This window comes from Agelaius phoeniceus, chromosome 11 (genome assembly GCF_051311805.1).
Source record: "Agelaius phoeniceus isolate bAgePho1 chromosome 11, bAgePho1.hap1, whole genome shotgun sequence".
Classification (NCBI taxonomy): Eukaryota; Metazoa; Chordata; class Aves; order Passeriformes; family Icteridae; genus Agelaius; species Agelaius phoeniceus.
The window spans coordinates 8,054,309-8,068,449 of NC_135275.1; the positions used below are offsets into that span (position 1 = coordinate 8,054,309).

The following is a 14,141-nucleotide window of genomic DNA, read 5'->3' on the forward strand; positions in this document are numbered from 1 at the left end:
GACTACCTTGTTACCAGTGTGGATCAGGACCTTAAATATTCTCTCAGGCTGCCTCCACTGTTGTGGCATCACTCTTTGGGTTCAGAATCAGTGGGCTATAGTGAGATTAATATGCATCCATCCTTCTGCAAAATTTACTGGAGGTTTCTGATAGTATCTACAATGATGTGGCAGTAAATCCTAATTGTGTTCTAAGCTCTTTCCTGAGCAAATAATAAGGTACTTTGCAAGCATAAAAAAGTAAAATTTAAAAGTAGAAAGAAGGAGTGTGACTGCTCCATGTGCTCAGAAGCTGTAATTTGTTTTTAGATCCTTATTTCAGCAGATGATGAGATGGAGGAGTCGGATGCTGAGGAGGACCTGCGCAGACTGACCAACTTGAAGCCCATCAAGAAGAAGAAGCATCGCTTTGGTCTGCCTGTATGACACATTCCTTGGCCTGTGGACTTGCAGGTTTCATGGCAAAAACTTCTGTCAGTGGGGTTTAATGTTGCAATTGCATCTCCCTTTTCATACAAACTGACTTAGAAGCAAGGTCTACCAACAGGAGGCAAAGCAGTTGGAAGACTTCCAGTTCAGTTGCACTACAAACACACTGACCAGTTATGCAAGAACATCTCCTCATCATGTGTGGGAAATGGACGAGTCACTGAGGATTCGTGTGGGAGGTGTCAGAGAAGATCAGAGAGAACAGATACAGAATCTTTCACTTTCAGTTACTGATGGGACAGTGTATGGAGTTCTCAAAAAGGCGTCAGAGTTGACTAAGTTAAAGGAGTGTGTTTTATTACTAAAACTGGCTTTTGCAGCATAATTCCTAGAGCAGAATAGTTTATGGTTACAAGCTGTAACTTAACATTATTTTTTTAAGTACAAATGTTTACTTGCTACCGGGTACCTATGGAACTAATAGGTGGAACAAAGATTTTTTTCCAAGTCTTCTCAAATCTATCTGACTATTTTATATTTAAGTTATATTTTCATACAGTTGTATTTAAAGATTCTCTTTATCAGAGAAATGGGTACCGTTCCCTTTTTTGTGCAGAGCAGGTCAAAAGATTTGTAGTGAAAATCTTATTTATCCTTGTCTCCTGATTTAAGACAAAGGAATTGCAAAGGGAAAAGCTCTCTGTCACTGCTGAAGTCACCAAATATCACTAGAAAATGCAGTCCTGTGTGTGCTCTTGACCACATAATTTGAAAATACCTTTTTCAGTAGGAGGTGGTGTTTGCATATTTGACAAAGGTGCACTTTAGTGTATAACAAAAATCCATTGTGATAAGTTATTTGTGAAATGAGTATCTATGGATACTCTAATTATTTGTTTTTCTGCAAGTCTCTTGTGCATACCTCTCAAATGACCCAAAAGAAATGGAACATTTCTGATACTTTTCCTATTATAGGGCCTGCAGTACAGGACTGTCATCTGATTATAGCAGTTGTGCTACAATATTGCAAATACAATTCTGTCCTTTTTTTTTTTTTGTTGGAAAAGCAATCTTCTACTTAATGTGCTTAACAGCAACAGCAACAACAAAATTTCTCCTATTTATTTGCCATAAAGTCTCATTATCCTTCAATAGTAAAAGAACAACCCCAAGGGATACAGTGCAGTTTTTACCACGGCATTTCTGAGATTTTCAGTGTCTCTTCTGATAATTGAGAGCACGTAGTGATCTGAAACCTAGCAGACATATTTTCAGTGATATCCTTTTGCTTTGCATATTTTCTAAATGATTGTTTCTGACAGCTTTCCTTGCTTAGCTAAACCTTGTGCAGGACAAGGCAATGTGTCAAAGAGGTGACAACAGACCTTGAATGCAAATCTGTTGCAGTACCTGGACACCAGAAAAATTCCAAGCCTTAAACCAGTTTCATTGGAAAACTGCTCAGAACTTTTTAAGATTTTTTACATTTTTTTATAGATTTACTAGGTCTTAATGTGATTTATTATCCAGACCACTTAACTGGGCCTTAGTAAATACTGAACTGTGCGCTCCCGTGCTTACTTTCACTATTCCAGCATCCCTTTTCCTGGTGGCTGCCAAGGGGACACGATGCTCTGACACCTCAGGGTGTCCAGCCAGCTCAAAGGGACATTTACCAAACCCAAGGTTTTAGTTGAGCCACTGACCTTTGCTACTGTGCACTGAAACGTAAGAACTGCAATAAGTTACAGTACTAGTGTTTCCTTTAGACTAAATCTAGAGACTAATGACAGTGGAAGCTTACCTGGTTTCTTTTGACATGGGGGGGTGGGGATGGGGAAATGTCCCTAATCAGTGTTGCCTCTGGTTTGGGGGGTGTGGGGTTTTTTATTGATTGTATCACTCGCATCTTCTCTTGACTATTGACCACTGGGCCGGCGCAATCTCCAAAAGCACAGTACTTCAAGGAATTCATCAACAGAATAGTCTCCTACAGCTCACTTTTCCAAAGGGATTTAAGAGCTAGGGCTGGCTCTTGTCACAATTGTCAGCATTTATTATTTTAGCATAGGATTTGTTCTGTTTCAGATAGTAAACTAAAGCTACTGAACATGTGCTACGTCCCAGTGCAGAGCATGGCTGTCCTCGCCAGCTGAGATAACTGAGCAGCGCACACAAATTTAACTGTGCCAGCTTGCATCTTATCTTCCTTTTCCCTCCTCCAGTTACTTCAATTATCAAAATGATTCTAGTCTCATGTTTAGTCTGTGAAGTGTCAGTATAAAATTATGGCCTTAATCATGTAAAAATATTTCTTTTGAGCAGACCTCAAGCTTATTGACCAAGTACAAAACAGTATGAAGTGCTACGGAGCAGTTTCTTGAAGGTGGTTATAGAAAAGGTTCTGAATGCCTAATTTCTCATGTCTTAAGTGCTTAAATGTCTCTTCTTGTGAGATATAGATATGCCTGGCAAGATGATGTAGTAAAGCACTATGATCCAAAGACACAGAAGTATTTTAAATACCACAATAGTAACAGGAGGAGCAACCTTCAGAGGGGAAAAAATTAAATTCTCTACTAAGACAATAATTCTATTCAGAATTTTAGGTAAGTAACAAAATCTGGGGGTTTTTTATCTATACATTCTTTGTTACCATTGTGAAAGAGATGGAAAATATAAAACTAGCCGTTTTCCTCTCTGTAAGGTAAAAATTGAAATTCTTGCAGTAATTATGAGTAGGAACAAGTCCTTTTGTCTGACAGGCTTGCATGTGTGAGCAGGGAGTGTGTGCTTTAGTGCTTCACTGTGTCTTACCACTTGTTAAAATGTATTGGCAGTACAGTCTGAAATGGACTTTTCATAAAGAGTTGATCCAGTGTGAGATTGCAACACCATGTTTGTATTATCCTCCAGTTGTCACTCAGATTTCTGCCTGGCAAATGTACTTCAGGACAGCTCATAGCAAAGGTTTAATTCAGGCTGTGCTTAGAAAATAGGATTCTGTTTAATGAAAATAAGCTATGTAGTGAATGCCAAAGTAAGAGGAAGGGATTATAACTTAGAGAAGAGACACAAATATTGGTGGAGATGGAATTTACCACGAGTGGTCAACCTAAATACATTAACTGTTCCTAGTATCTGACCTGTGACACATCTGCATAAACTTAAAACACTGGTGTTGTCTAGTATGTGGTTTCCAAGTTCTGGCTTCAATATGTTCAAGTCCCCTTGTCTTACTTTAAGTAGGTGAATGCTGTCTGTTAATGTTACTAACTAAAATGTACTATAGCTTTTCTTCAGGGAAAACTCAGAAACTGAGTTGCAAATTAGAGCAATGCAAAGTGATCCCCTCGGGCAGGTGTCTGCTCTGATCCCTGCCGAGCCTGGGGAGGGGGGCCCGGGCTCTCCCGCTCTGCTCAGAGCTGAGCATCACAAGGAATCTCTGCCACTGTGCTTGACTAACCCGTGTTTGCAACTTTGCTGTGCTTTTTACAGGAGAAACCAGTAGTGAAAGCTAATAAATTCAGCCACACCAAGTCAGAGTACATCTACAGCATAGGCGTGCAAACTTTTTTAGGTGAAGTTTCCAGTTCAATTACTGAAAATTACTACTATGGTTTTACAAAGTAAAACTGCAGTATCTTTAAAAAAGGGACTCTTTTGTAGGTGTTTTTGTCTTGTGTGGGTATCCATCTCAAACTGAATGTGGGGTTTGTTTGTAAGTAAATTCAGAGTATAGCCAATGTGAGCAAAACCAACAGCTGTATTCTGCTGCCCTCTGTTTGGACCATATTGTTTAATCAGTGGTGTTACCTTAAACTTTTAAGGGTATCTGATGTAATTACATTATAATGGTTTACAATAAAGTCTGACTTATTACAGATTTGTACACTTGTTTTATACTTGTTCTGTTTCAAAGTGCCTGTGTTTCAGTGTCTATAGTGTGCTTTGTGGGAAGCAGGTTCTGCTACTTGATTTTAACTTCAGCTCTAATTGTGCACCCTGTTATGTTGATTTTCATTCCAATATATTTATTTACCTTAATGGCAAGTCCCATTTGATCAGGAAGAGCCATTGTTCTTAAGTTGCAAATTTTGTTTACAAGTTCAAGAATCCTTGCAGGCTCCTCTCAGATCCATTTCCTGAGGAAGGTTTTTTTAGGGCTGGAGCTGAACAGGATAGACCCAATCCTGCCTCTGTAACTCCTCTGTGACATTGCCCTGTTATTTTCATACTTTCACCTACCACATCCAAGCAGCCCCACACCCTCTGCACCCATTCAGGGAATTCAGAGTATAATCTTCATTCTACCTAAAGTGTCAGTCCTCTGAGAGGTTGTTAGCACTTTCCTGGAGAAGTCAAATCTTCCCTGAGATTTGGCAGCCATGTGTACATTCACTTAATTCTCTATGGTCATTGCCGTATTTTAGTTGGAACCATTCCTCCAGCAAAGGAGTTTTCCTCAATTTCTATTGCAGTGGAAGATCACAACTTGTGTTTTTAATAGCCACTGTTGGATAAATGAGCCATCTTGTTCCATTGTCATTCGTGTCCCATTTAACAGATCTTAAGGACCTCAACCAGGTGAACAGGATTTCTAATCAAATTTAAGTAACTGTAGATTTAGGCTGGGTTCTTTGTGATGAAAAATAGCCCATAATCTGTGCAAGTATATGATTGTGCCCTTTGTTGAGTACTGGTTTAGGAAATGGAATTGAAGAGAACAGAGCTCTCCAGGCTTTGGGGATGTTCTAGAAACCCCAGGATGTGCTGCCTGCCTCTCTAAGCACTTCACCTGCCCCAAATGGCAAGCAAGGTATGAGTGGTTTGATTTTGTTTGTATAGATTAAATTGCTATGAAAGCACAACTCTGTTGCTTTTGAGGGAGGACTATGCAGTACCAATTAACTGAAGCAATTTTGAAAGCTGAAGGGAAAATAATAGTTCAGTGTCTTGAATTCTAAATATTTGCTTTAAACACGCAGAATGTTATTTTCCTGTCATAATAGATAGTCAGAATAGTGACGCTTGTGGGACTGTAGAGAAACATCTTAGTAGAGAACTGTTACTTTGTACAATAGAAAAAAAAGCTGTTTTTTCTAAGGTCAATGTTTTATTCTTCTGTTTTGTTGGCCTACTAAGGGCACTGCTGCTCTGTAGAAATGCTTCTTCTGGTTACAAAGACATGGGTTTAAAATAGAAAATCAAGCTAAGGAATAGCTAAGGGCGTAACATCCAGGCTGCGTTTTAGCCTACAAATAATTCCCCCAATAAAGGAGAAGATCTCAGGCCTGGAAATAGTTCAGCTTAAAGGCAGTTTGAGCATTGGGAGGCCTGGGGAGTAGTTCATAGCCAACAGATCCCACAGTCCTGCTCGTACGGCACTGGAGCTGTGGTTTGATGTCATGTTTTCATCGTGAAAAACAAATTTTTGTTACCTCTTGTGCTTTTCTGTACCCTAAAAGCACTGGCAGAGCCTGAGGAAAGGCTAGGGCAGATTTCTACCACTACAACAGTTGATCTCTCTAGTGGAAGGTGTTTGGAGGTCAGCCATGCCTGCCCTTCTCACATTAACCCACCTGGCTGGAGTCTTGGTTCTTTGTAGGTGTTGAGTGCAGTCACAGAAGCTGATATTTTTTTTTGCATGATGTAAAGATTTCATATAAAAAGCCAAAAGGGGAACAATCTCCCACTCAAACCTCTCGCAGTACTGAAAAATAGAATTCATGCTCAGAGATGGCAGGGCTTTACTTAATTAAAAAATTGTTTAGAGAACAAATATTAAAAGTTCTGAGAAAGGTTTTACTGCTGTCAGCAAGTACAGTGGGGAACACTGAGTTTATCTGTGTCTGAGTAAGCTATTCCTGTACAGATGTGGGTGAAATGGTTAAACTTGCTGATAGTGCTGGAAGTAGAAAGTGATTTTACTCTCTCAGTTGAGTAAGAGCCAGCACTGGAGCATGATCAGAGATAGACCTGTAAGGGTAAAACCATACCCTACTTTATTAGCTTTCCAAAAGACATAGAACACTCTCCTGTTAAAGATTCCTGTGCTAAAGTGATTCAGGGCACAGTTATGCTTTGGACTTCAGGTTTGTATCATCTTTAGAGAACACATATTTTGTTTTGCTGGGAAAGCAATGCCCACTCTTTTTTATCCCTCCCTCCCCCAAGAGGGTTCAGGGTCAATTTTGTGTCCATAACACATATTGCCTTTTAAAGCTATAAATAGAGCCCCAGCGGACTCCCCGGGAAGCGTTCTCTGCCGGGACCCGGCTTCCCCGCTGCCGCAGCTGCCCCCGTCAGCCCAGCCCGGTGAATGCTGCACGCCCGAGTCATCGCCAGGAATAAACCTCGGACAACAACAGCCTGCCCCGACCTGAATCATCCCGCCGCTGCTGCGGGAACAGGAGCCAGCCCGTGACTTCACTCGCATGCTCTATATAAGTCCAGGAAAACAACAGGCGCTCGCAGAGCTCACGGGCTGGATTTAATCAAAGTCGGGAACGACCTGGGAGGGATTTCAGCGAGGGAGCACCGCAGTTATGTCACAGGTACGGGGACATCTGTGCGCTGCCAGCCCTCGGAGCAGCGCCTGGCAAACCTGCTGCTGGTTTGGATGCTGCGCTTGGAAAAGCTTATTAGGAGTTCCTCTCGTTAACCAGTGAATTCAGCTTTTCTACTCTGTGACTTGTGTGATTAAAATATTTTAACAAATGCATACTTAGGATGGGTTATTTGGTGAAGAAGGAAAGCAGTTGCTCTCTACATGGTTAATTAATTTAGCTTTAAAATGTTCTGGTTTACCTTAAATATTTTTATTCGTGTAGAAAGGGAAAAATCCTTTCCCCTGCTCTGCGTTGGGATGTTTCACAGATGGAGGAATCTCTGCCTTTCTAACACAATTTCTCAGACAGTGATTCTGAAATTCTGTTTTGCAAAGAGGTGCCTGTGCTGAAATGTCACTGTGTAAAGCTTAGGGCATTCACATGCAGGAGAAAAGAGTGTGACTGAAAATTCTAACTGTTAGGATAAGATATTTGAGACTGAAATTTTGTATAAAATCAGTACTTTTATACTCATTTTATAACTAATGGTTTGTCTTTAATGCATGCCCCAATAATCAGTTTTTCAAAGTGCTCTTGAAATGAACTCAGAAATGGTGAGGTTCAGGTAAATGTTACATTTGCATCACAAGCTACATGTGCCTGGCAGAGCTCTCCTCAGCATGAGAGTTTTACAGGAGTAGTGTGATGGAGAGTAGGAACGCAGAGAAAGTAAGAGAGCACAGTTCTTCAGCCATAGAGAGTAATTCAGTTCAGCTGATTTTCTTTACTCCAAAGAAAATTGTACTTAAAATCCAGTTGTATGTCTTGTAAAGTAGCACTTTCTGTCTTGTGACAGGAGGAGGTAAAGCACAGGCTGCACTCCCATGCCAGGAATGGCTCCTGGCAGCCCCTGCTCAGAAATTCTGGCAGCAGTTAGCAGTGGTGGGGCTGTGACAGTGGCAGCTGCTGGCCAGGGCTCACCATAACCTCTCTGTGCACCAGCTTTGCTCTTCAGCTGGGGCCGGCTAATCCGCAGCAACTGTCCCGCTGGAAAATCCTCTGCGATCAAAGCGTGAGACGGTTTATTTTAAAATAACTGGGTGACATTCAAGAGCTCTGCTCAGGCTGTATCTTTGTGTATGCCAAGAGCCACCTTTCCTCACCCTGTCCCCAGGAATTCCCTTGTCCCGGTGGGTAGAAGCCTCAGATTTACTGTCTGTTACCAATAATGGGTGAAGGATCCTTGTGGATTTCACATTGCTCTTAAAGCAAGGGCTTTTTCCCTTCCTGGGTTGGCTGCCTGTGGAGTGGGCCATGGGCATGAGGGACTGTTCCCATCATGTGCCAGTTGTCATTCCAGAAGGAAAGGTGACTCCTGGCTGTGGGGATGTTTGGCTCACCAGCTGAACAACCATGCACGAGGTGTTGTGAATTTTGAAGGGTTTGCTGCTGCCCTTTCCCCTCGCTTGCTTTGGCTACTCATGAGTTTTTTCCCCAGAGATCTCATAAATGTTTTGTTTCCCACAACACATGCAAGTGGCATTGACAGTGAGCTATTCTGAGCGTTCCCAGGAATTTGCAGCAGGCAGCAATCGTGCTGAAGGCTCCAGTGGAGCCAGGCCACCCGTCCAGGAGCCAGTCATGCAGGCGCTGTCCCTGCAAGCTCCCTGGGACTCGCTGCTCCAGCCATCTGTAGGCCTTGAGGGATTTGTTTCCCTCCACAACTGCTTTTAGCCTCACAGGCAGTGCCTGAGAGGCTCCACCACTGCCAGAACCCAAATATCAGAAGGCCTGTGTATGTAGTGATGGTCAGAGAAGTTTGTTGTTGATCTTTCAGTGTGCAAATCAATTAGAGTTGGAGTGTGGGGGTCTTCTGTTCCTCTCAATCATATCCCTGTGCCCCTGAATCTTGCCATGAGGGCTGCCTGGTGGGACATTGAAAATCCATCCATGAAGTAATAAACTGATGGAGGAATGGTTATGGTGTTGGCTGCTGCAGAGTGGGGTTGCGTCTGACTGGGCAGTCCTAATTTAAAGTAGGCTGATGAAGTAATGTTGTCCCTATTTCCTTGTAGTGGAATAAACTGTGAACAGATTAGTACTTGGCTTTAGCAGTGCACCACCTGATGATGCATCTGTTTCTGTATTAGGTTTCCTTCTTCTTTGGGTTCCAAGTCCAGTGCTTCAGATGTGTTCAGTACAGAGCCCTGTTGAGTGCTCAGATCCTTTTGTTCCTTAAATTTAAGATGATCAACTATGGGTCAAGTGTTTATTTGAACTTAAGACAAGTCCAGATTTGGAATCTCTCTGACTGGTTTCCCAAAGAAGTAGTCAGTTAACTGAGGCACAAGCCCAATTTTGTAATAAAGTGATTTTTCCTTTCCAAATATTGAACAGGTTCTTGAATTACCAATCAGTACTTGCAGAATAAGCAGGCAGGGCTGGACAGAGAAAATCTAAGAACTTCCTTTTTTTTTTTTTTTTTTAATTAAGCAGTCCATTGCTCTTTCAAAGGCTGTACAATAAAAAGACAATTTCAGAGCAGTAAGAATGTAGCAGATTTTGGGAAGGGCAGTGAAATTGTGATTATGGGAAGATCTGAAGTAGTTGAGTATGTAACTTCAGAACTGAAATAGGTGAAATATTGTGTAGCAACTCTGTATGTTGTAGTCTTTGGGTGGAGGTAGCTTTGTTCCCTGTGCTTTGTACACAAAATACTCATGTGTAGGTCTGTTTCTTAGCCAGCCCCTGTGAAAAAGAAGCGTCCTCCAGTGAAGGAGGAAGACCTCAAAGGAGCCAGAGGAAACCTTGCCAAAAACCAGGAAATTAAATCTAAAACCTACCAAGTGATGAGGCAATGTGGTAAGTCTTCTTGATTGGAAGCAATTAAGCAGAGTAAAACATTGACTTGATTGCCCTTTTCAAGTGAAAGGGTTCCTCATCTGGTGGACAAGTGAAGTATTTATCAAATGTATATATGTATTTCAGCAGCACTAATTTGACTCCCTGAATTTGGGTGGTATTTCACTGATTGTCTCTCCTGGTTTTCTTTTCTAAGAACAAATGGGTTCCGCAGCACCTTCCATATTCAGCGGGGCTCGGACAGGAGGTGAAACAGTCTTTGAAAAACCGAAGGATGAACCAGCCAAGAGCGTCTTTGGCTGACAGTGGAGCTGGACATGACTCACCAAAATGATTGTTGTAACATTTTTCAAACTTTCTGTTCCTTGCACTAAAGTCACTGTAGACTCAAGTAGCTAATTTCCACTCTAAGCCCTTAAGTAGGGAATATACTCATATCAAAGAGTAAAACGTCCGTGTTCATTTTTATTACATGCCTTCTTTCTATATATTGGATAATGTTTGCTATAATTGTTTAATAAAAAAGGTTGTTGGACTCAGCTTGGCACACTGTGGTGACTCATTTCACTTGGAGCTCAGATTAATTCCGTGGGCACTTTGGCACTACAGGCGATTATTTTGTCTGTCAAATGCAAGTAAAAAGTACCCTGATGACACAGTATCAGTGTAATTTCTTCACAGCAGGGGATCTGAGGGGGAGCTGATCAAAAGGGCAGTACAGAAACCTGGAGACTTCACCCAGATCTGTGTTGCCTACAGCGGCACCTTGGCGAGGGCCCTCAGGGTGGTGGCGTGGCACAGGGTGGTGGCTCTCCCCTCACGGCTTCCCCTCACGGCTTCCCCTCACGGCTTCCCCTCACGGCTTCCCCTCACGGCTTCCCCTCACGGCTTCCCCTCACAGCGCTCCCCTCACAGTTCCCACTCACGGCTCTCCCCTCACAGTTCCCACTCACAGCTCTTCCCTCACGGTTTCCCACTCACGGCTCTTCCCTCACGGTTTCCCACTCACGGCTCTCCCCTCACGGCTTCCCCTCACGGCGCTCCCCTCACGGCTCTTCCCTCACGGTTTCCCACTCACAGCTCTCCCCTCACGGCTTCCCCTCACGGCGCTCCCCTCACAGTTCCCACTCACGGCTCTTCCCTCACGGTTTCCCACTCACAGCTCTTCCCTCATGGCTTCCCTTCACAGCTCTTTCCTCACCGTTCCTGCTCACGGTTTGCCACTCACAGCTTCCACCTCCCAGCTCTCCCCTCACAGTTCCCCTCACGGTTTCCCACTCATGGCTCTCCCCTCACAGTTCTCCCCCATATCTCTCCCCTCACACCCTTCCGGGCAGCCATGCCATGATTTCCCTTCATGCAGCTCAGCTGTGAGGGCAGAGGCCCAGCTCTCACAGTGTCCCAGCACCGAGGGAGGGATTTCAGCTCATTCCCAGTGGCTTTTGCCTCCTGTCCCACTGGATCGAATGAGAAGCGGGTGCCAGACCCAGCCGCCATGTCCTGCCTTACCATGGAGATGAGAACCCAGCGAGTGTCTCTGTACAACACCAGCACACTCTGAGGGGAAGCTGGTTTTTTTAAATGCTGTTTGCTTCTTAATTTGCTGCATTAAACACCAAACCTGTTTTCTCCCAAACCCCAGAGTGTTTCCTCTCAGCTGGATATTTGTGCTAAAACACAGAGGAACCTCTGTGGGCCCCTGCCATGCTTCCCACACACCCTGAGTCTCTGCAGCACATCTGGAGACGGTAAGATGCCACCTTTGTTAAAGAAACTACTTTTATTTTACACAGACTAGACATGATTAAGAGGTAAAAGTGATTCCAAAGTTCTCTGTGCACCATGAAATGCATCATATTTGGCTTTTTTGTCCCAAACACAGATAAAATGAGACAATGCCCATCCCAGAGAGACTGTGGAGAGGAGCTCACTTAAGGCAGCAGGAAATCCTTTGGCTTTAAGGGGAAAGCTTCTTTAAAGATATTGCTGGTGCATTACTTTGCCCTGCTTTTTTCACTTTAAAAGATTATTATTTGCAACCAAGACCCCACCTCCTCACTTTAGTGGGCACAATTTCTCCATAGAGCACAGGCTCCTCACAGGTATTTACCTGTGGCAGAGCCTTTCCCAAGATCCTTCCAGAGCATGAAAAAAGTCACGGTGGAAAAAATTCCTGCCCTGATTATACTGGAGCTGCCTTTGCATTGGTTTCAACAAACCCTCCTTAATTAACCTGTGTTGAGAAGGTGGAAGGAGGTTGTTCAATAGTTATAGAAATGGTGGCAAGGGGCAAGTAGGGCAAAATGTTGTCACTTTCCTTATTGCAGTACAAGGGCCTGACCTGCAGGTTTGTTAGCAGGACAGGTGGGGTGCTGTATTTCAGACCCTGCTTTGGATATGTTGGTGCTGATTTAATAAAGCACAGAAACCTCTGTGTCCCACATGGATTCTACAGGGAAGCCAAGTAAGGTATCTGCCAGAGAAGTGGGATTTGGCAAACAGCTCTATTTCCAGGATGTTGTCATGTTCATTTACTTGTGCTGCTTCCAAGTGTGACAATAAGGACTGGGCATTGGTTTTGGTCTTCCTGTCTTTTAATGTGGACCTCATCTAAAAAATGTGAGGGGCAGAGCTGATGCTGCAGCCTAAATCTGTGCAGCAAAAGCAGCTCTTTAACATCCATGTGATTTTACACATGGGCATTAGAAAACTGATGACAGATCCACTTAATTAAAGCTTTGGCACTCGCAGCTCTTAGGCCGCTAAGTGTCTAATCCTGTGTATTTTAAGGGATTAAAGCATTACATGAGTTGTACAAGTTAATCAAATGTATTGCAGTTTAATTTTTTGTCTTTTAAAATACATATATTTACATGTCCTGCTATAAAGGATACGGTATTTGCAAGTAGTATAAACAGTCTGCCTGAGAGGAGTAAAGTTTATTTTTTTAAAAAGTTACTTAAAGCACAAGGCTTGTAAGACCAGGCTGTGCTTAGCACATTCTTTGTAGTGAACTTGTAGATGTCTGGTAAGTAATAAATTATTGAGCTCTGCTTTAGTGTCTCCTTGCAACTCCAAGGCCACTGGAAGCTTGCTCTCCACATGGAAACTTTGTAAAACAGGCATGAAGAAAACACAGATGCTTTTATTTCCACAGGATCTTTGTGTTAATTTATGACAATAAATGGCATTACCTACCAAGGATCATGGCCACTTGGGCAGGGAGGCACAAAGGTTGAGAAAGCCATTAACTGCAATATCTCATGTGAATGCTGCCTGTCCTGGCAATCTCCAAGTCTCTGAAGTGCTTGTGATAATGTTAAAGGATGTGCCCTTTCAAATTATTACTGTGGAATATGGTAGAGACCAAGTCATCTGCCCGAGGGATTTCATGTGGCACAATGAAATCTAATTTTTAAAAAAAGTATAGAAATTTCCTAATTTTATGTGTTAGGAAACATTAAAATTCTAATGTTTAAGAGCAAAGATCTGTTGGAAAAATAAGCATTAACCAAGTCCAAGTTTTACCTGTGTTTAATGGGTAAATATTACATTTCTGTGTCTCTTCAAAGCCTACATGATATCCGCAGTACATGTTACTCATTAACTGATTAAGATAAATAGAGATTTCATTTGAAATTTTGTTTTTTTCCAAAATGGAGCAGAGGACATTGCTTGCATTGATGGTCTTTTCCTCACTCATAGTATTAGCAGAAACTAATGATCAGAAGGTATTTTCTCTATTTTTATTATCAATATCTCATTTGCTGATGTGGTCATATCGTGGTAACTGGCCAGGTAGTGCAGGTAACTCCTCTGGTAACCACCTCCCAGGGAGACTTGGGTGAATTGTGTTGAGATTTTAGAGCTTTGGGTCCTTTTAAGGTAACTTTGGTTGTTTGTTTGGGCTGTTATAGTACAAATGTAACAGGAGGCACTTGCAGATGTGTTTGATGAGTCTCTTCCTTCGAAATGTAAGATATCAAATTTGGGAGATCAGTAACTGTGCTTTGGCTACTGGATGATGTTTGGATCTTGACACAGGACCAAACAAGCACTATGCAGTGCCAGGAGGTTTCTGAGAAGTGTTTAATAATAAATATGGAATGGAAAAGAGGGAAGTAGAAAGTTATTTGCACGTCTGGAGGAGCAAACTCTCTTTTGTACCATCACAGTGGTGACATTGTAAAAACATCAGTATTAGAGAGGAAGAGGAAGGTTTAAGTCAGAGGATTTCTCTGTCCATTGTGCCTATTCAGAAAAGAGTGAAGTGGAACTGAAATGCAGGCAGGTGTTGGG

At 42.6% G+C, this 14,141-nt stretch overlaps 2 protein-coding genes across 3 annotated transcripts in view; both read left to right on the forward strand.

Moving 5' to 3' along the window:
* Positions 1-4,313, forward strand: part of STIMATE (STIM activating enhancer) — a 34,081-nt gene extending 29,768 nt beyond the window's left edge. For both annotated transcript variants that reach the window (XM_054639840.2, XM_054639838.2), the window contains one exon: positions 310-4,313. In XM_054639840.2, the coding sequence (XP_054495815.1) occupies positions 310-426 (117 nt within the window). In that variant the 3' untranslated portion in view covers positions 427-4,313. The remainder of the gene's footprint in view (positions 1-309) is intronic.
* A 127-nt stretch (positions 4,314-4,440) lies between these two features.
* On the forward strand, positions 4,441-10,381 carry MUSTN1 (musculoskeletal, embryonic nuclear protein 1). Its single transcript, XM_054639842.2, has 3 exons — positions 4,441-6,986; positions 9,722-9,842; positions 10,039-10,381. The coding sequence occupies exons 1-3, from the start codon at positions 6,978-6,980 to the stop codon at positions 10,143-10,145; spliced, it is 237 nt and encodes a 78-aa protein (XP_054495817.1). The 5' UTR covers positions 4,441-6,977; the 3' UTR covers positions 10,146-10,381.
* Positions 10,382-14,141: the final 3,760 nt, after the last annotated feature.